Raw genomic sequence first — 23,187 nt, 5'->3', positions numbered from 1 at the left:
TCGTAAAAAGTAAAAGATAAAATCTCTTCCATAACGGGGGTGGCATTTGTAAACAGATATTGTACTTTGGCGAAGTCGAAAACCATATGGTATTCAGCTGTGTGTTCATAATTTGTCATTTTTTGTGTTTCATGTGTTATATTTCACCCTAAACAAAAAAGTATTGATAAAATATGAAACATTAACACAATTTTTATAAAAAAAAAAAAGTATTTATGGAGCTGTCATTCAGGAGGCCTATCTAGCCGAATGCAGGAATCTAAATCACTTCACAAAGTTAATAACTGCAGCTATTAACACCTGCTGGGTAAACTAGCAGACAATTACTGCTAAAAATCAATCAGCAGACACTGGTAAAAATAGATTTTTCTTTCACAGGTTACATAGAAAAACAGGCGCCTGCTTTGTACATAGCGAAAACCAGGGAGAGAGGAGCAAAAAAAAATTTAAAAAAAATAAAACTTTTTCTTTTTTCTCACTTGTGATCTACTATGCAATTTTTGCTGTTCAGTAGAATCTGGAACTTACATAACTTCTAGAGATTTTTTTTTTTTTTAAACGATTTGGCATTACACATATGTATCTGTCCTTAAAGGAATTGTCCATATTCCATAAATACCTTTAATCACATATCCACAGCAGGAAACTGGCCATCATAATCTTACCAGAGCCCTCAATGTATTCCACTTTACAATTGGCTACTTACTTCAACAAACTTTGCATAAATCAGTAGATCAAGAGAATTTGCAATATATCAGATTTTTTAAAACTTATTTTAAAGGGACGCCATCACCAGATTTTACCCCATAATACCACTATCCCCAAAATTTTCAGTTCTGTAGCTCAAAGAACCACAAGCCTTATATGATCTTAAAGATGAGATTCTTATCTTTAATATGACACCAGCAACATGTTTCTAAGCGCTAGAAAACTAAAGATAGAGGCATCTGAAATACTCCTCCAACTGCAGACCCTAAACTTGACTTATCTCAGGCAAAATATGACTTTTTTCAGCTCATTTTCACATGACTTTGGCGGGAGATTTTTTAATAGGCAAAATATAGATTCCAGATATAATAGAGAATTCTAGAAAGGACATTTTATACCCTGCCAGGGAGTTAGTAGTGGTTTAATGGGGTAAAATCTAGTGACAAAGACCCTTTAAGGCTACATTCAGACGGCCGTATGGGGGACATACTGGGTGCCATACGGATCGGTACGGTGCAGAACACATGTGCGGCACCGTACTGTTCCGTAGCTGTGATAAGATAGGACATGTCCTATCCTTTCTCGGCATACTGCGCTGTGCAACATATATCCCTATGGAGAGGGGCGGGGGTGAGCAGCGCTCACCTCCTCCTCCTCTACCCGGTGTCGTTGTGTGCCCGAGGTGCAACGGTACGGCGGGCACACGGGTGTCTGAATGCAGCCTTATTCTTATCATCTTTTCTCCTTTCTTCCAATCTACTTTTCATTTTGACATCTCTGCAAAATTCCATCTTGCTATAAAGACAGACAGAAACTCACTGAGGTATCAGGTGGCAAGTGTATCCATAGTAACAGACTACAATCAACCAGGTGTAGTCTGATCTTACGGTAATTATTTTGTTAACACACCTAACATATATTAGCAGGAGCTATAATAGTAGAGTCAGACTACACTGCGTTTGTAGTCTGTTTCCATGGAGACACTTAGGCCAACATAAAACCTCATAGTGTGCAAAATTGTTTCCCTTTGCATTGTAGGTGCATTGGAACATCACAATTTATTACCAAGGTGGAGAGTCCTTTGTGTCCTGTAGTAAAAGGATTAAGGGGGATTTTCCATGATTAAGATATTGATAACTCATTCATATTGATGGTTCTGACGCATAGTAATCAGATAGCTGCTCAATGCATAGAAAATAGCTCCAGAAGTAGAAAGCTTCTGAGCACAGTAACCACAGCTCAGCTTTCAAGCTTTAAAGGAAACCTACCATTTGTTTTGATGCATTAAGAACCAAACACACCTTAAGAATTCTGTAGCTACACTGATGCAGAAACATATCTTATTTGAGTGGTTTTGCCGAAAAAACTATTATAAAATTCCGATAATGAGGCTCTGTCACTCCTCCTTCTCCTCCTACCCTAATTATGCCCTGCTTCAGACAACACTACATTCAGGCAGAAGTAATCAATTGCTGCACCATCCCCCAGCTGCTGTGTATGAGTCATCCATTTCAGGTTGATTAGTCCTGTCTGGACAGTTCAGTAAGCTCAGTATAATGGGGCTCATTTACTAAGGGCCCCGCGGACCGCACTTTCGTCGGACATCCCAATGGTTTCCATTTTGCGCGCCGCTGGGAGAGGGATTTAAAAGGGATTTTTGGCGCACGCGATTGGATTTTGGCGCAATTTCGCCGGCATTCATGCAACACAAATCGGGGGACCGGCCATCGGACAATCCGACGGATTCAGACAAACGGCGAAATTTAACCTCAAAATTGTGTTGCAAGCCAAGCCCCGGGAGGAAGATGGTGAACTGAGCGGGGAAGCGACAGATGCAGGATATCGGGCGCACAATCTAAGTGAATCGCAGCATAGTGCATTCCGGACTGACAATGCACTTTCGGGAACTCCGAGGGACCGGGTAAGTACGTTTTTTTGTGCAAAACCACCTGGATCAGGAACTAAACGAGATATGTTTCTGCATCAGTGTTGCTACAGCATTCTCAAAGTATGTTTGGTTCACAATGTATAATAACAAATGGTAGATTCCCTTTAAGTGAATAGCAGCTGAAATGCAGTAACCAGATATGTCCACTACAGAGAGAACGGCGCTGTTTGCTTTGTATTCTATTCTCTGTGCATGAACTGCTACAGATGATCAATAGGGGTAACTGGCAATAGACCCCCACCATTCCTATATTTATTGCAATATTTTCAGCCAGGGAAACCCTAGATATCTCCATATCTCTGTAATAATGGTTGTCCTTAAATAACATGATCTACATTAAAGTTCCTGGACAATCAGAACAAATCCATTCATTTTAACAAATATCCCCTCTTCCAGAAATGGAGTTTCTGTAATGTTCTTATAATTGTGACAGCCATTACATACAAATACCAGAAACCAGGACAGAGCAGGATTTCTCTCCTTCCGTATAAATAATTTTCTATCCGCAGTTTCCAAAAAAAAACCCCATAGTTTTTAATGATGTAAAATAACTTATAGTAAATCATCGACACCATAAGACCTCGTCGGCCCCGCGTTGGCATCATCGTTGGCCGCCTCTAATCCATTAAAGAAGTAAATATTCTCACAACGTGAAGGATAATTATGGAAATATTCTTTATGGGCATCTATGGAGATGGACTGTCCAACTCGTTGAGCTACTTACCGCGGCCGGCAGTTTCCTATTTTGCATTTCTTTATAAATGTGATTAGCATATGGTAGCTAAATAGAAGAACAATTAGATCCTGTCGCTTCTCTACAAAGCCGTGACCCCTGCCAGGTTTCGGTGGAACAACTTTGAGCTAATTCCATATATATGCATTATTAATACAACCTGGATTAGCCGAAGCCGACTGTCTGGGATAATTACCTGTCCGTGTTGCTGAGTCGTGGCCAAGAGATCAATGGTTATGTAGTTGTTTATATAGATTTTAAGTTTGAGTTTTATTATTAAGATTCCTTTTTTTTTAAAATTTATTTTATGGTGATTTTTCTGTTTTTGTATATTTTGACTTGTCGTGTATTAACATGTTGTCAAGGCAGGTTCTTAGGTCAAGTGTGTGAAAATATGTATGAGACCAATCAAGGACTCTGCCCCTGTGTAGGTGTTGTAGGATGTGCGGTGACAACGCTTGTGTCCCTTGTTATATAAGACGGCTGAGTGACAGCGGATTAACAAGGTCTCTGAACAAGAAAGCAATGAGCAATAGATACTGTATAATGGCTACGGATAGCAAAGGGCAGAGGGAATAGCCGAGACAAGGATATATGATATACAACAAAAAATGTCTTGGGAATTTCTTGTAAATCCATATTACATCTTGATGCTGTATATAAATAAGAAAAGGGCAATATATAAGAAGCGGAGTCCTCTGTATGGCAGATACCAATATGTCAGCATGGACATGATTATATGGGACCATCAGGCCACCATCTAGACCACCAGTTATCACAGGAGCGGGCTTGTTTGACCTCTAAAGTGCCCAATAGGAATGTAGCACTGGTGCACATGCTAGTCTAGGGCTTCATTCACCTCCATAAGGCCATGTAACACACAGCTGTAGATGTCACATGGAAGGGAATGGAGCCTTGACTGATTCATTCAGAATGGGCACTTTAGAGGAAGTCTACCACTGAGAATCAACTTTCTGAAGTAGCTCCCATGGTAGATTCCTCCTCCCTGCACCATCCCCACATTGTTCTTAGTTAGATCCTTTAGCGCCTCAACAGAAGTGCAACAGGAGCTACTACACTTGTGCTGGGTTGTTCTGTTGTCGAGATGCCCCCAAAGACCAAATTTGGAGTGGGTAGGCGGATCTCCTGGGGCTTTAGGTGGGCGTTAAGTAGCCTTCGCCTCCAACTAACGGCGGCTACTCCACACCACCCCCTGTAGCCTCTGCAATTCATTTGCATAAAGATAAAATAAAGTTTTTCTGCAAAAAGCACAATAAAAGATCTAACAAAAAACAGCGTGGGGATGGTGCAAGGAGGGGAAATATACCACAGGAACTACTTCAGAAAATAGACACCTAATGGTAGATTTCCTTTAAGATCCTTTTGGGCCGTCATTTGGTAAAACGCCCCGAATTGATAAGACACTTACTCAATTTCCCTGCAATTTACAATGTAATCTGTTGGCTTCCAAACATTGACACCTATAAGATACTAGAAGGTAATCCGTACCTGAATGGTGTCAGGGTAGGGGTGGAAAAAAAATACTAAAAGCAAAGTGAATTTATTCTGCTGTGTCTACTGGTTCCCACATTGCAGCAGTATTTCTAGTCCTTGGTTCTCTGAGACCAAACTCTTGGGGGTAGTCATAGGTCCCACTATGCCAACCCCTGTCCTCCTTGAAAATCACTTGTGTTGTTATAGGTAGGAGACATCTCTTGGTTTGAGGGGACCATGCACTATTCCCATGATCCCTGGCCATATATTTAGGTTGACTCCCAAGAAGCAATTGTCTTCTTCACTTTTTTGCCCCAACCACCAGTACGTGAGCCACCTTCAGACAGTGGCTTCTCATGCTAAGGGCAAGAGGAGATGTGAGGAGATGTCCGACCTCCTGTCCTAATCATGAGTGGCCATGAGTGGTCTAAAGGTGTGGTGGAGATGCCTAGTGGTGTTACTTCTGCTCAGGGGCGCACCTGCCATGAGGCGAGTTGAGCATCTCGCCTCAGGCGGCGCGCTTCCCGCTCAGCGAGGGGGCGGCACCGGCCGGCACTGAGCTCCCGGGCCGCACGCCGTACGGGACCGCGTTGCAGCCCTCCATCAGTTCACCTTGCTCCCTGACGCTGCCGGCACCGAGCTTCCGCCCCCCTGCATCAAAATCCTGCCGGCCGGCAACACTTTCCGGTGCTCTGTCTGGCACCATGCTCCCAATGTGCTGCCGCCCCCCACTCCCCCATACTTTCGCTCCCGCCCATACCTCCACTCCCGGCTGCCCCTCCATTCCCTTCTCAACCCCTGCTCCGCTTATGACTCCCCCCCTCCAGGCTCTCGGCTCCCTGCTTCCCCCGCCCCCGCTCAAGCTTCAGGCTCCCTTCCCGCTCTCCGCCCCCTCCAGGCTCTCGGCTCTCCGCTACCGGCTCCCCCTCCATCCAGTCTGAACCCCCGCTCACGCTCCCCCCCCCCCCCGGCTCTCTGCTACCTGCTCCCCCGTTCCCGCTCAAGCTCCAGGCTCTTTCCCACTCCCGGCTCTGGTTCTATCTGCTCCCGGCTCCCCCACCGCGCCACCGCCGCTGCAGGACAAGGCCCCGAACTTTCCAAGAACAGGTAAGGTTACTTTATCTTTATATATATATGTGTGTAATATGTGTATATATCTGTAATATGTGTATATATATATATATCTGTAATATGTGTATATATATGTGTATATATATATGTGTATATATATGTGTAATATGTGTTTATATATGTATAATATGTGTGAATATATGTAATTATGTAATATGTATATATGTACTATGTGTATATATATATATATATATATATATATATATATATGTGTGTATATATGTACTATGTGTATATATATATATATATATATATATATATATATATATGTGTGTAATATGTGTGTATATATGTAATTATGTAATATGTATATATATATATATATATATATATATATATATATATATATATATATTATGTGTATATATAAATATATGTAATATGTGTATATGTGTGTATATTTATGTGTGTAATATGTGTTTATATATGTATAATATGTGTATATATATGTGTAATATGTGTGTATATATGTAATATGTTTATATGTATGTGTTTATATATGTTTGTGTGTGTATATGCTGTATCTACTGTTTGTTAATGTGTATATATGCTGTATGTATATGCAGCATTTGTACTACATGGTGGTATTCTGTATCTATTTTATACTACTTGGTGGCACGCTCGATGCATTTTATATTACATGGTGATACGCTGTGTGCATTATATACTACATGGCAGTATGGTGTATGCATTTTATACTACATGGCGGTACACTGTATGCATTTTGTATTGCTTTATTTTTACACCAAACCAATATGATGGATCTGGTCCTGACACTCCCTGATATATCACATATATGGCGCGGGGGGGGGTCTCTCTATGGCTCGCCTCAGGCAGCAGACAGGCTTGGTACACCCCTGCTTCTGCTCCTCAAACCTCCCTCCTCCTGCAGCTTGGGTTTAATATGGTTCCTGACTGGCATTGGCCCTTGGACTGGTCGATCTTGAACACTGTTGAAGAAGACACAATTGCCTCTTGGGAGTCAAACTAGATATATGACCTCCTATGGCCCCCAAGGCAACTTCTCTGCCCAATCGTTCCTCACGATGATTCTTTTTCCCCCCAGTCCACGTACTCTACTGGACGTTGGAGCAAACACAGTTGGGATCCACTGCCCTTCAGTACAAAGAATAAGGTGTCAAGTCCCCCACATATATAAATCCCTTACAATGTCATGTGGTCATCCAACCACATGATGGCAGTATTCCGGGGTTACAAACCAACAAAGGATGCACTAAGACATATGTATATGATATCACTTTGTGATAATGCTGCAAAGTAATATTGTCCTAAAAAAAATCTCCAGACATGTCCAGGCATGAGATTTATATGACTTTATATGAGATTTGGGATTTACAGGGAGTCAGAAAACCTTGTTTTTCCTTATAAAGTTGTAGACGTCCATTAATCCGCCCAGTCCTTGTCACCCGCACAGCAGTAAGGACATTTTACATAAAACGTGCAGAAAAGAATCTGTCTTGAAGTGTCTTGTGACAAGAGCTTTTACGGCCCAGACACCATCCAATAATCTCGGTAGTGATGTTTAAATTTTAGATTGCTTTTCTCCCTCATCCCTTCATCATATATATGACCTGAAAAGCAGGTTTTTATGTTTAATAAACTGACTGACAGGCTCCAAGGACACGGGCGGAGAAGGATTCGCTCTCATCTTCTCGTTGCCTTCTTTCGCTGCAGAGAAGAACAACTGGAAGAAAGTGAGAGATAAAGTGATTTATGGCCGGCTCCGCGTCTGTGTGGGATATCGCTGTGTGTTAATATAAAGATGGGAGGAGAGTGATGCTATTTCACACCGCGTTATTAGACAAGAACTGGGACACTACCTTCTTCATTATACATTTATGACATTAGCAGATTCAGTTCAATGAATCCTGAAGAAGAGCACCATTGTGCACTAGTCACAGCGTTACCTCCTTATTAACTCACTAAAGTCCCCTCACTGTTATTTGTTAATAAGCTTCTCGCAGTCAAGGGGCCGGCATACTTTAATTTTCATACAGCTCTAAATAAGTTGGTGTTAGTTTTTTCTAATATCCCTCCACCCTTTGAAAAGATACGGGGCAAGATTTATCAGAAGTGCCTGAGAGCAGAACTGTTCTTGTTATCTATGGCAACCAATCAGAGCTATGCTTTTGCAACATCTCCCACCAGGGCCTAGCCTTTTTGGGGCCTGGAGGCAGCCGGGGCCCAGAATACCGGAGTGGCTGGCAGTTGTGGCCTATGCACGTTGTGTCATGGTGCCTGGTTTGGGCACCGGAGGGCTGTCCTACAGCCGGGCAAGTCTCCAGCAGGTGGTGTGTGCAAGAAATATGGAAGGAGAGGCTGTTGTACTGGTTCTCCCTGGGGCAACCCATGAGTGTCTGTAAGATATGTCCCGGGGTAATGGATGGGGAGCCCGTGGTGGTAACAGCCATATCCAGGGATCAGACGGAGGCAACGTTGTGCAACTCAACTCACAGTTCTTTATTGATCAACGGGTAGCAGGCAATGGGCAGGGCCTACAGCTGCAATTACATAATCTCTCAGTGCTAGAAACTTACTAGAGGGTTCATGACTCCCTCTGACAGCTCCTAACCTGGAGAGGGTGCTTTTCGCAACTACCAGCATGCATATGTATTGGTAGGGGTGTTGCACTTTCATTTTCCAACAGCTGCTTATAAAATTAAGCCGAGCTCTGATCGGTTGCTAACATCGGACATGAAAATAAAAAACCCTTTGCTAGTTAGTTGGCTAGTATGAGCGAACTTGCACATAAAATTTCGGAACCATATGTTTCAAATGTGTAGTCAATTTCAAAGAAAACAAAAATTAAAAAAACATATGTCGGTAAAAGGAGCGAGAGCTTATTAACTTCTGGCAGCCATATCTTCTGAAAGAGTAGACAGGTTTTTAAAAAAGATTGATTAACCAGCAAGGGTCCAGAACAAAGCACATTGTTTAACCCCTTAAGGACGCAGCCCTTTTTCATTCATTTTCCCCTTCCCGCCTTCAAAAATCTATAACTTTTTCCTTTTTTCCGTGTAGAGAGCTGTATGGGGGCTTATTTCTCCGTAACAAATAGTGATTTATTATCCCATGTCTTGTACTGGGAAGTGGGAAAAAAAATTCCAAATGCAGTGAAATTGGTGAAAATACACATTTTCACCTTTTTCTTGTGGCCTCATTTTTATGGCTTTCGCAGTGCGCTCCAAATGACACTTGTACTTTATTCTTCGGTACAATCAGGGTGGTTACTAAATTTCTACAGGTTTTATTGTGTTTCTTGTCTTTTATAGGATCTAATAACTAAACCTAAAAAAACCCTTCATCTTCAATTTATGCAAATTATCGGCAGCGGCCACCAGGGCGTAGAGTTGCCTGTCTGGGCTGTGGGAGCTAAGACTACTCTACATCCTGGTAGCCCCTTCTCCTGATCTTTGCTGTGCTTGTGCACTAGATGTAGTGTCATTGCTGGCTTCTCTGGTGCTCTGCACATGCAAAGTATCTCCTGCTTCAGTGCCAGTAGCAGAGATGAATGAGTGCATACAGAGCCGCGCATGCGCAGACTTTCGAAGAAGCCAGTGGTGAGACTACAGCTTCTACACAAGCGAGATCGGAAGCATGATTAGTACATGCAAGAAGGACAGAAAACAAAGACTACTGGGGCATAGAGTAGCCTTTGCTTCCACAGCCCGGAGAGAGGCTACTCCACTCCCCGGTCGCGTCTGCCTAAAATTTGCATTAATTAAAGATAAAATACATTTTTTTGTTTGGCTATATAAAAGAATAAGAGAAAACACTTTAGGGCTGAGGACACAAGGAGGAACCTTGGATCTACCTTGATAGGTAGATTCTAGAGATGAGCGAACATGCTCGTCCGAGCTTGATGCTCGTTCGAGCATTAAGGTACTCGAGACGGCTCGTTGCTCGGACGAGTATTTCCCCTGCTCGAGATCGAGCATTTAATTAAAAAAACACAGTGAAGAACAATGAAGAATAGAATAAAAACAGTGAACACAGGATCATTTAAGTGAAAAACACAGTGCAGAACACAGTGAAGAATAGATTACAGATGTTCGGCACATCTGCTTACTTGTCGGAAGATACGCGCGGAACGGTGCGAACAAAATAGTATGTGAAGAACAATATATATGTGTGAAGAACACATTGCAGAACACGGTGAGCAGGACAGAGACAACGAGGAGCAGCACAGAGACACCGGGGAGCAGCACAGAGACACCGGGGAGCAGCACGAAGACATGGGGCAGCAGCACGGAGACATCAGGCAGCGGCACGGAGTGGCACGGAGACATCAGGCAGCGGCACGGAGACAGCGGGGCACGGAGACAGCGGGGCACGGAGACATCGGGGCACGGAGAGAGCGGGGCACGGAGAGAGCGGGGCACGGAGAGAGCGGGGCACGGAGAGAGCGGGGCACGGAGAGAGCGGGGCACGGAGAGAGCGGGGCACGGAGACAGCTGGGCACGGAGACAGCGGGGCACGGAGACATCGGGGCACGGAGAGAGCGGGGCACGGAGAGAGCGGGGCACGGAGAGAGCGGGGCACGGAGACAGCTGGGCACGGAGACAGCGGGGCACGGAGACATCGGGGCACGGAGACAGCGGGGCACAGAGACAGCGGGGCACAGAGACAGCGGGGCACGGAGACAGCGGGGCACGGAGACAGCGTATCTCCCGACAAGTAAGCAGATGTGCCGAACATCTGCAATCTATTCTTCACTGTGTTTTTCACTTAAATGATCCTATTCTTCACTGTTCTTCACATCTGCTAACTTGTCGGGAGATAATATACGCGCGGAACAGTGAAGAATAGATTGCAGATGTTTGCATACATCTGCTAACTTATCAGAAGACATTCTTTTTCAATTAAATAACACATTTTATTCCCGAACCATGGTCCCTTTGAAAAATGCTCGAGTCTCCCATTGACTTCAATGGGGCTCGTTATTCGAGACGAGCACTCGAGCATCTGGAAAAGTTCGTCTCGAATAACGAGCACTCGAGCATTTTAGTGCTCGCTCATCTCTAGTAGATTCCTGAAGGAAGGTTACTTTTAAAGTCTACAAATATCATCTTTTCTTTGGGTTAAACCAGAGGCCCAATTGGTTATTTGATATTCCCTACCTCGATTCCGTGTGCTTAACCTACTGCTAATACAAATCAACAAAATATGACCCAAATCTCTAACCTCTCGTGGTGGGCATTCTGGGTAAGACTAAGCAGAATTTATGCAGCAGCATCTGGCTTAATCTAAACCACAATTGACCTATATGTTGTGCATCACATGTATTTGTTATTTGTTTTAGACACTTTATTGGTAAGGGGTGGGCTTATTGGAAAAAGGGAGTGGTTTGTTAAGAGCAACTGGTTTAAAGGCAGTCTGTCAGTTGTATTGAGCATAGAAAACAGAGGTTGTTATGTTTATTCATCTCTATTCATTAACTTAATCTCTAATCAAATAGCAGAAGGACTGTGAAATATGAATTTACATTCCAGGACTGAAGTGTCCTCACACTGCTGTGCTCTAATTTCTTTAAATGGATCTTTTACACAGCACCTTACTTCTGCTCTGGGTAAAATCTGTATCTGGTTTGTGGTTATAAGCAGTGACTCAGAGCACTGGGGAAGGTCTGGAGAAGTTTTATGCACATAGCTCAGAACACAGCAGTGTGAGGACAAACCCCCAAATGCACTTGAAATTTTTTTTAAACAGGTTTTTAATACATTTTTTACACATCTGCTCCTAGCAACAACTCTCTAGGACCTAACCTCCTGCCTGCAGTTTGATATTGTCAAAGCTGTGGGAAGATCACCTGGAAGACGCGCAAGTGTATGCCAGAATTGCTAGATATGTAGCTGATCGATCGAAAACAGGAGCTCTACCAGAGAAAAGACAACTTGTATTGGCTATAAAGTGAGCAAGTAAGTATTTTATAGAACGATTCCTGATCTTGTTTGATATTTCCCTAATATTTTATAATTTTATCGCTCTACATTTTGTTATTGTGTAGTTTCTGGATTAATGCTCATCTTCATAGGATGGTGATCAGTACAATTTATCATGTCAAAACCAGCGGCATGAAGATGGTGACAATTTAGCAGGCTGTTTGATAGATGACTCCCTCATTGTATCCACGCTGCATAATTGACACTAACATTTGGAGAATCTGTGAAATGGGGTGTCAAGACACAACAATGTCTGTTCTTTTCCATTTATCCAAATCTTAAGGTGAAAGTTGATGTAACTTTTAGTTTATAACTTTTCGAATTACAGTATATATTGAGCGTGTGATGCTTGGAAAGAGCATGGGCTAAGGGTGACCCCAATGCTAATCTGGGTAGCCAAGGGCCATCAAGGTGTCACCACGTGCTCTCTGGAAGGGATGGTAAGGTCATGTGCACCCCAATGGAAATAAGTCCACAAAGTCAAGGTCTGCAGTCAAAAGTTACCTTCTTTACTGAAGAAATTCATGTACAAAGAATACAAGCTTGGTCTTGACTAGCTGTCCCTCTCTTTCTCAGAAGGCTGGTACCCTGGTCACAAGCTGGAAGCCCAGGGTCTATGGCAAAGTATCCCTGTCTCAGCTTCTTCTTCTGGTTGCTCAGGTAGACTGTCAGTCTTCCACCTCAAGCTCTGTTCCCTAATTGCAAGAAACTAAGGACTGGAACTGTTATTCTTATATACCTTCTACTAGGGGTGGAGTGGTTACATTTCAGCACAAAAACAATGACAAAGCATTCTCCCATAGAGTTACATTGAGTCCCCATGATATTCTATGCCAGCAAGTTGCTAAAGTGTAAACAACTTTCCAGACAGCACTTGTCATTCTAAAGGTCAAGCTCTCTACTTGTCTGGTAAACAAGTCTGTTTTTCTTATGATTAGTTTTAAGGCAATAAAGGCATATTGGCAACTTTTGTAAAACAGTGGCCAACCAGTAATTTCTTATACCTTCTTACTAGCCCTTTAGCTATCTTTTGCACATCATAATTATCATAATGGCTTAGAAAACTTGATAACTATTAGTGTTAATGGCTACAGTGAATATGGAAGTTTTTAGTCATAAAGAGTCAATATCGATTGTCAATAAATAAATCCTTCAGATCATAACCACCTGAAGATGGCAGATCATCCACACATGGACAATAAGTGTATCTCATCTTAGCAATGACAACTTACCTCCTTCCGCAGAGCAGATGAACACAATGTCACTGAAGGGTCCATCGCCTTTATTATTATAGACGCCAACTTTCACTTCGAAAGGGGTAAGCGGTGGGGTGCTCTCATCTCTGTAGATAAATTTGGAGGCATCAGAAGAGGTCACCATTTTCTCCTTCCATCCTCTGGTGTCATTAGGTCTGAAGGCCACAATATATCCAAACCCTTCACCGTTTTGAAACTCTTCGGAGACAGGCTGTAAGACATTGGAAAAGAAAAATCTTCATGTGTTTTCTATATATATTTTAACCTTCCTTTTAACAACCTCTGTTTGCTCTGCCCTCCCCACGGAGAAAACTGTGACCCCACAAATGCAGAGAAATCTTTCTTTTATGTACATTAACATTTCCCATATGGATGTGGCAAGGGGATTCAGTCCACCCTCTCCTAATTACTTTTACAGAAGAAGTGGGGAACCATGTAGGGGGCACAAAGTGGGGAATCTGGGCAATAAACTGTGCACCATAAACAAAGGATGTAAGGTTGACCGCAGACACCCACATTCTGTTCAATATGGGGAACATTAAAGGGGTTGTTCCAGTTTAGGAAGTTTTTTCCAATCCACAGTGTAGGGGATAACATCCTTATTGGTTAGGATCTGACAGCTGGGAACCCCTGCTGATCATCAGAATGGGACTCCCCAGCAATTAGGAAAATGGGGATCCTGTTCTCAATAATTGCTGGATCTGCAGACTGAGCGTGCACCCTGCTGCTCCATTCATTTCTATGAGAGTGGCTGTACAGTGCCGAAAACAGCAGTCCTGTTCTCATGATTGACAAGGGTCCCAGTTGTTGGAACTTCACTGGAAGATTATCTCCTAGTCAGCGTATTAGGGGTGGAAAACTTGGGAAAAATTTTGGACAACCCTTTTAAGGTGACTTTTGGTTTCTTGTTAACCTTCAATTTAGAACTCCCAGTGAAATATTGCATATGAAGTATGTCTATGTAATCCATGGACTTCTACCACTTTGCCAGGTCCTGAGCTGTGGATCCCCTCCAATAGCAAATAAGTTAGAACTAAAACACAATCTAATGTCCATAGACTGCCCCCAAAAAAATCCATAGACAGCCAGATTACGTAACAAAAACTCCACATACCTCCCAAGTTATCACCAATTCATGACGTCTTCCACTGCCTCCGCTGACATTTGCTGGCGGAGTTTTTGGTACTATAAAAAAAAAAATTCACTGATTAACAAAATTAATCAAGTTAATTAGGTTTTTAAAAACTCATGTAATGACCAATTTTTTTATATCCATTTCATACATTGACACAATTGTATAGTTGAGGGGTTTTCCCTAAAGGATGGCCAAAAAAAAAATTATCGAAGACGTAGAGTTTTTTAAATTTTTACCACCGGTCTCTACTTTCTGTCCTGTCTTGACACATATTAAAAGCCCATTAAAGCAGGAACTGGAAGTCATCTGTATCAGGCTAAGTTCACAACTTTAGCTTTCTGGATCAGTGAGCATTCCCGGGTTTTTCTGGCTTGTAGCAAAAGAATCCGTAAGACCAGCCGGAAGCCAGATATCGAGCAAAGGTAGGTGGATCAGAGAGTTGAAAAATTGTGGCTTTATTTGCTCTGGTCTCATCTTAACAAAGGTTCACTGAGGCAACAACAAGCAGCAGTGATTCACCTCGGCCAGTAACTGGCTCAGTGATCATTCCCAGGTGTTTCTAGTGTGTACAAACAGGACCATACAGGACAGACCAGCGGGAGCCTGATAAAGAGCAGAGGTATGAATCCGGTATGCAGGAGAGGTAGGTGATTGGTGAGTTAAGAAATTCTAGTTTTTTTATATTTCCTGGTCTCATCTCAACACAGAGCAAAAGTCTAGTGTAGCCACATTGATCCACCTCCATCAGCAACTGGCTCAGTGGGCACATGCAGGTTTGTGGTGTGTAGGCAGGGTCAGCTCCAGGTTTCAGTAGGCCCCTGGGCGACATAGGCTCAGTATCCCCTTTGCAGTGAACTCATGTGGCAGCATTAAAAATTCAGAAACTAACTAAAATATTGCCTAGTTTATATACAGCCCCTCATCGTTTAACCATAAAAATCCTCATCATGGTTCTTTTATATACAGCCCCCATGGATTCATTATATAAATCCCCCTCACCAGGTAGTGCAAGGCTGCTGGGTAGTGAGATTCGGCCGTGTGGGCTGTTTGAATGTTTAAATATTAACTAAATAGTTGTGAAACTTTTCTCCTAAATTCTGCAGTCATGAAATTTTTGGCAATGAAAAAAACCCATAAATGACCAATAATCCGGCTAAAATTCTTTAAATGTTGAGTTGGATCCTGAGGTTACGGGTCCCATGTCGCATGCGCCAGACGCTGAGGATTTCGTAGAACTCTCCAGTTCATATCACTCAGGCTAATGTGTAACCATCAGTGTAATTTATCAGCGCATTCATATGGTTGTAAAACCTGCATATTGACACATAATTAGTATATTCGGAGTCTTCTGCATATTAATTGTTTGTAATGAGGCACATAAAGAAGACAGCCTTGCTCTAATGACGAGCCGAAACGACACAACATTTCATTTTGCATCGTCTTGTCCTGACAGTTTGGAACAGATGTACAGATGGCGAGTCCAAATAAAAGCCCAGAAATGAAAAGATGGAAAATCTTGGCAATATTGGATGAAACTTGAATCACAATAACTAAGGCATGAAAGCTAAAAGGGAATGGGAACCCAACTGGTAATTGTAAGAGGGGGCAAACAAGGTCCCAGAGATCCCACCCGTCTCCTGTGATCAGCCACCAATATCCTGTGGGAGGTAGTGTCACTGACAGCTGGCAGTATACACACCCTGCTCTGTATATTACAGTATATGTGCAATATATAGGTACGTACATTGCTGCATATATTAAGACGTTTCCATCTACAGTAAAATTACTATGGATACAATAGGATCCTGAAGTGATGTCACAGTACAGGAATAATACACACAGTGATGTCACAGTACAGGGATAATACACAGTAATGTCACAGTACAGGGATAATACACACAGGATGTCACAGTACAGAGATAATACACACAGTGATGTCACAGTACAGAGATAATACACACAGTGATGTCACAGTACAGGAATAATATACACAGTGATGTCACAGTACAGGGATAATACACACTGAGATGTCACAGTACAGGGATAATACACACAGTGATGTCACAGTACAGGGATAATACACACTGAGATGTCACAGTACAGGGATAATGGACACAGTGATGTCACAGTACAGGGATACTACACCCAGTGATGTCACAGTACAGGGATAATTCACACAGTGATGTCACAGTACAGGGATAATACACACAGTGATGTCACAGTACAGGGATACTACACCCAGTGATGTCACAGTACAGGGATAACACACATTATGATATCACAGTACATTAAGATGAAATCACCTTTGAACAACAATGATGTCATCTGCAATACCCCTGCTAATACATGGTCAGAGGGGTAGTTGTGAACAGTGCCCCCTCCAGGTTAGGAGCTGACAGAGAGAGTCGCGAACCCTCCAGGAAGGTTCTAGACCTGGTCATCAGGAGTTAACAGTGGTAGATCCTGCTTGAGCAGGTAATGGTTATCATCCAATTGTATTCCTTCATGTGAACTGGAGTGTGATTGGAGAGTGAGCCACCAACTGACCAGGGAATGACAAAACCCCTGGACAGGAAGGGGCAAGTCCTCTTAGGCCTGAGCCTTGCTTCTGTCACCACATGATCAACTCTTAGGCCCTAGCTCCTGAGACAGGAGCATCTCTTACCGGCTCTCCCAGAGAGCACACCTTGCAGTTTGTCAGTGACCAGAGAGATAGTGTGCCGCACACCTTCAGTGCTACACGCAGAACTTCCAGGACAAAGTTGTAGCTTCCAGTATTGGACACAGCTACATCCCGGCCTGCACCTACTACCCGGCTGGTCAACCCACTCCTGAGGATCACTTTCTATGACCACTCCTGTAATCCAGAATCTCCAACAATCCGGCATCTGTAACAAGATCGTTTGGCTCGTTGCCTGCAGTTGTTCCAATAAAGAACCGTAAATTGTTTTGCACAACGTTGCCTTCGTCTGTTCCCTGAATACGGCTGTAACACCAAGGGCACCCCATCCATTACCCAGGGACTCATACTACAGACATTAAAGATATTTAGGGAGATTCAGTACATCAGCCACTTCCTCCATCTTTCTTGCACACAACACCCGCTGGAGACCTGCCAGGCTGTAGGACAGCCCTCCGTTCCACATACCAAGCACCATGACATCAGCGCACCGAGGCCGCAACAGCCAGCCACTCCTGTATTCTGGGCCCCGGCTGCCTACAGGCCCCTAGAAAAGGCTAGGCCCCGGTGGGGGATGTTGCACATCCCTTGGCCAATAATTGTTACAACGAGTATCTCTCAATTTAGAGGACTTCCTATTTTGAACTGAGCAGAAAACCTATTCATTTCAATGCACGCTGTGTGATTCCTATTTTCTCCTGCAGGATATTAAAGGACTAACAACTATGTTTCTTCACAAATCCCAGTCGATCTCTGGAGATCCCATCATATTGTCAGGGAACCCTTTTAACAAGTAGGGATTGTCCAAAGCGCAGAACCACTGTCAGCAGCCCTGAGGATCTCAGATAGGGTCCTGACAGTCAGACCACAGCAGTGCTGTTGTTTCATAGGTTTATATAATCATTCTCTATGGTAGGAAAACCCTATTAATTATTAGTGCTTTCCGATCTTACAGCTAATTGTTCTGGGCTTTTCGAGCCTCCCATCCTCAGCAGGACCACATCTTACACATCTATTTTCTACTCTCTTTCTCTCTCGCCGATCCGATGATTGGTCATGCTTCATACACAACGTCTTCTTACATATTTTATACCTGACCTTGTAGAAACAGCTTGAAGGTCCCAAAATACCACGGAGGAGCCTCGTAAAAGCCTAAATACTCCAGAAGAGCTAAACCGCTCGCCCATAAATAGGCCCCTTCCCACCCCAGAGTGTGACTACATATACATAGGTGGCTTGATAATTATTGATCACATTTAACGTTTAAACATACCCAAAATGTTGCTATTTGTTAGACGCCATGTCCCATGGCTGCATTAAGCCTGGATAACGTGCTGGAAATTAGCATACCCAGTGCAGTCTATAATTTATCCAAGTAGAAAATGTAAATTGACAGCTACAGTGGAGTGAGGAGCCATTAAGCAGGAAAACTTCAACAAGTTTCTTAGTGTTGATGCTAATTTACTGCTAAAACTTCAAATTGGTCTCCAGATTCTTCTTTATGCAACGAGAGGTTCGCCAAGGGGTGAGCACAAATAGCAAATAACTATGTTTATGGCAGGTAACATAGATAAAACGATCTTAAAGGGGAACTCAGGGAATTGTAATAATTTATTAAGGCGTATTGTTGGCTTTAAAGGAAATGAACCAGTGTAAAAAAGTAAAAATTCCTACAAATACTTACCACAGCTCCACCTTCATCTTGAGCCCCGGTGCTGTCCATCACTAATCTTTACACGCAGGAATCACCTAGAAAAGGAACTTATAATTAGCAGCAGGAAACGCGGGGACAAGATGTCCGGTGCTCCGGGCTGCTAATTATGTAGGCCCTCGCACATCCCTTCCCCATTTCGGGAGCATGGGAGAGCGAGTTGACGTCACATGAGAGGCGTGAATTCTCCCAGCATGGGAGAGGGAGTTGCGGGGGCGTGCATAATTAGCAGCCCAGATCACCGGATATCTTGTCCCCACACTCCGGGCTGCTAATTATAAGTTTCTTTTCTAGGTGATCCCGGTGTATAAAGACTAACAGAAGACTTGTCTCTGAACTTGATTGCCACAATTCAGATTTGCTCAATCTCTTATGGTTCTCAAGCAATTCTCTTGCAGGTTCATAACGATTGGATCCATCGCCTTCAGCTCCGTGTACATCACCATGGACAATACGTTAAATAGCAAGGAACTTTTCAATTTGTTGTTCCATCTTTCTGTGTTGAGAACTTTCACACAACAAGAGATATCGCAAATCTGATTACAGCAAGTGATTTCTGGCACGTGATGGCATCTTTGATCTGCCACATGACCACCTACCCATTGGAAAAACTTGACCTTGATCCAATAGGGCAGCTCTCAAGATGTCAGTGATATTTTGCCACACAGTCTAACAATTCCAAAGAAGTGCACCCCACTTCAGTTATTAGAATCGGTCCAAAAATTTGCCAATTTTCATAATTGGCTTTTTAATTTTTTTTTTTAATAATAGGGTGTTTTCATCTCTTTCATAGACTGTTCTGCCCTAACCAATATGGGACCAAACACTTTAAGAGTGGGGTGTCTTAAAGGGAACCTGTCATCAAGAACCCTTTGACTGGCTCCCCATGTACCCATAGAGAATAGTGTGCACATAGCCAAAGTGTTTTTTATAATAAAACTGGCTTTTTCCGATAAAAAGAAAAGTTAGATGAAAGTTTACCTTTGTGTATGCAGAGCGGTGTCCCTAGTCCCATGGGAGTGGCCAGTGAGAAGCAGTTTCCTTTCAACCTTCGGGAAAACTCTCTGTCCTGCATCTTTTTCAAATTTTAAAAACACCCACATCCCTCCATTTTGAAATAGACGCATGACGGAGCAGTTTCTCGTTACCACTCCTCAATGGCCACTCCCATGGGACACTGCTTTGAAGAGGGAAAGGTAAAATTTCATCTAACTTATCTTTTTATTAGAAAAATCCAGTTTTATTATAAAAACACTTTTGCAATGTGCACACTATTCTCTATGAGGACACGGGGTCGCCAGAGTCATGGACTCCTGATGACAGGTTTCCTTTAAGTCTCATACCCTTTTCGACCTAGGGCATGCCATGATTTGTCTGTAGTTATCTCTGAAAATCATAAACAATCCAGTCAATTTAGGGGCATGTTTGGGACCAGTAAGTGGCATCAGGAATTTGGAAAGAAAGATGGCGGCTGGGATTGGAACTTGCTTGCCATTTATATCATTAATTGTGTCATTCAGCAATTAATCTTAAATAAACAAAAAATATGATTTTGTGATACTCTGTGAAAACAATGGGGGTTATTTATCTTTATTTTTCTTCTTATTTTTTCTGTCTTTTTAAAAACATTTTTGGTAATTTTTTTTAGCCTTTTTGGGGACATTTTGAAATGGCTGTGGGACATTTGTTTTTCATCAGTAAGACACATTTATCTTCTATTCCAGATGTGCTAAATGTCGCAATTTCTTGCTTTAAGAAAGTCCATCCATCCAGAAAAGAAAACTCCAGTGTCCTCTTCTTAGATTCACAGATGACGTTGTGTGCTATAGAAAGGACCCTGAGCAAACATCTCTAATCTCCAAATTTAGGGCAGTTTACAAGTATGGGGGGGGCCAACATTTTTACAAAAGTATACCTTAGTATATCTGTCACACCCAGATATAGATTATGATGTGTCTTACTATCCAGATCTTCAAGCAATAATATTTGGGAAAAAAGTTTAACCAATTGTCCAGATTACCTATTGTGCCTCCGCAGGAGAAATAAAGCATTACGCCATAACAGAGACGAGTGGCTTTTTGTGTTCTGAGTTGTGTCAGGTCTTACAGATACAATGGTTTTAGCCATTCTCCTTAGGAAAACTAATGAAGATCTTGATCAATGGTCTCTCCTCATAGGGTATGCCACTTATAGAAAACTTTATCAAAGTAAGTATAAGACCCTAACAGCATTGCCCATATTACCCAGCAGGACAAGTGATGTCACAGGAAGTCCTGCAGCCCGAGGGTCAGGTGACCTGCTGTACCATCAGGAGTGGGAACGTATGGTGCTGTTGTAGGTCGCAGAGGGATCGTGGGTTCGACACCAATGCCTCTCTAAACTGAATTTAGGAAGGTGCACCGATTAAGGATTGCAGAGGGGAGGACTTGGTAATCAGGTACCGCACCTCTATTGCGTACCGCCCTACCCCCACACCCCTGGAGGAGATGAGAAGGAGAGATACTCTCTTTCTCCTAACCTGTGTAGGGACAGGAAGAACACTGTACAGGCTTGCAGGGGGATGGACATTTAACCTCTCTTCTTCCTGTCCCTGCAGAGGACAAGGGGTAATCGTCCAGGTGGGCCGTCATGGGGGACATCATGGAAAGCAAACTTTACCAGTGTAAGTAAAATATGGCAACCCTATTAGGATCTTACACTTGGGTGGCCATCCCCTTTAAGAGAGTCCCAATTGGGTTTTCAAGATCAATTTTTTAAACCAAGAACAAAAAGATATGTTGGATAAAGTATTTATATCACTAGCGAAAAATAGATATAAAAGTACCAAAACAAAAACTTGATGAATTGTTATAGGATCCTATAAAATCCCAGCTGCTTCTCGTGACTGTGGAGATAATTCCCGCTTTTAGTATGGCTGCTATTTGATTCATTAACTCTCCAGAAATATTGATAAATGACAGCAAGTACAATCTCTCCAGCGAAGCAGCGAGCGCCGCATCCTGTGCGCCATCCGATGGTGCCGCGTATTAACCCTTACCACCGGCGCCGCTCTGGAGCTTATTGAATCACGAGTGGGAGGGTAAATTACGGGTCATTTTATTCCGTAACAAAGTGATTCGGAAAACTGCTGTGACATTTCTGATCATGACGGGATCCCACACAGCCCGGAGATCCGATTTATAAGCGACTCAATTTCCTGCTATAATTCTACATAAAAATGATGAATCCTGACAGCGGGTTTGAGATTCCGCACTTTGTGATGAGTTCATGGCAGGTAGTAATTTATTTTATTTCATCTTTACTCCTTCCATAAGGGTGGACAGAATCTCATTGATTCATCTTTAAAACTGAAGACACTTCAGGTTAAGTTCTGAACAAGAGATTTTGGCCTGGACTCCCATTGAGTGACCGATGATCACCCTATTAGACCTGAGGTAAGTGAATGAGGTGGTAGTATGAGCCACCATTGTGACTGTTCTACTTTTCCGGGACACAACCTAGGCTCACAATGAAATCAATTCCCTTTGGTGTCACAGGACAACATGGCAAATTTTGGTGGCACTGTGGCCCAAACTGATTAACATTAGCAGTCTTATAGGGGCTTTATGCAAAGGTTTCACCATGCAATGCAGCAGTCAGTGTTGCCCCTGGAGATCTGTATCATACATCATATCATACATTTTTGAGTGACGTTAGAAGCAGCAGGACTATAACAGATGGATTTTTATTCCCAGATTGTAGCAGGACTTGGTTCCATCAGGGAATGTCCGCACATTGCTCTGAGAGCTCTACATTTCACTGCTTACCACCCTCCCTCTCTGCTGTAAAAGCTGTAGCAGGCTTCTTGTTGAATGCTAAAACAGTCACAGTGACATTGCTTAGCTGTTTAAGCTCTATATTACACTGCTTCATAGCACCCCCCTCTCTGCTCTGAGTAAAAGCTGTAGTAGGCTTCTGGGTGAACACTACAGAGGTCACTTACAACAACACTGCTTTGCTGTGAGAGCTCTACAATATACTGCTCCGTAGCACCCCCCTCTCTGCTCTGAGTAAAAGCTGTAGTAGGCTTCTGGGTGAACGCTACAGAGGTCACTTACAACAACACTGCTTTGCTGTGAGAGCTCTACAATATACTGCCCGGTAGCACCCCCCTCTCTGCTCTGAGTAAAAGCTGTAGTAGGCTTCTGGGGGAACGCTACAGAGGTCACTTACAACAACACTGCTTTGCTGTGAGAGCTCTACAATATACTGCTCCGTAGCACCTCCCTCTCTGCTCTGAGTAAAAGCTGTAGTAGGCTTCTGGGTGAACGCTACAGAGGTCACTTACAACAACACTGCTTTGCTGTGACAGCTCTACAATGTACTGCTCCGTAGCACCCTCCCTCTCTGTTCCGAGTAAAAACTGTTGCTGGCTTTTGGTTTAATGCT

The 23,187-nt window shown here is 43.0% G+C and overlaps 1 protein-coding gene across 2 annotated transcripts in view; it reads right to left on the bottom strand.

The window, feature by feature from the left end:
* The window catches only part of CNTN5 (contactin 5), an 860,183-nt gene that overhangs the window by 29,345 nt on the left and 807,651 nt on the right, over nucleotides 1-23,187 (bottom strand). For both annotated transcript variants that reach the window (XM_072134178.1, XM_072134179.1), the window contains 2 exons: nucleotides 14,348-14,418; nucleotides 13,210-13,444 (listed from right to left, as the gene is read on the bottom strand). In XM_072134178.1, coding sequence (XP_071990279.1) covers nucleotides 13,210-13,444; nucleotides 14,348-14,418 — 306 coding nt within the window. The remainder of the gene's footprint in view (nucleotides 1-13,209; nucleotides 13,445-14,347; nucleotides 14,419-23,187) is intronic.

This window comes from Engystomops pustulosus, chromosome 2 (genome assembly GCF_040894005.1).
Source record: "Engystomops pustulosus chromosome 2, aEngPut4.maternal, whole genome shotgun sequence".
NCBI classification, from domain to species: Eukaryota; Metazoa; Chordata; class Amphibia; order Anura; family Leptodactylidae; genus Engystomops; species Engystomops pustulosus.
The sequence above is the reverse complement of the archived record's forward strand: the minus strand, read 5'-3'. Positions and strand labels throughout refer to the sequence as shown.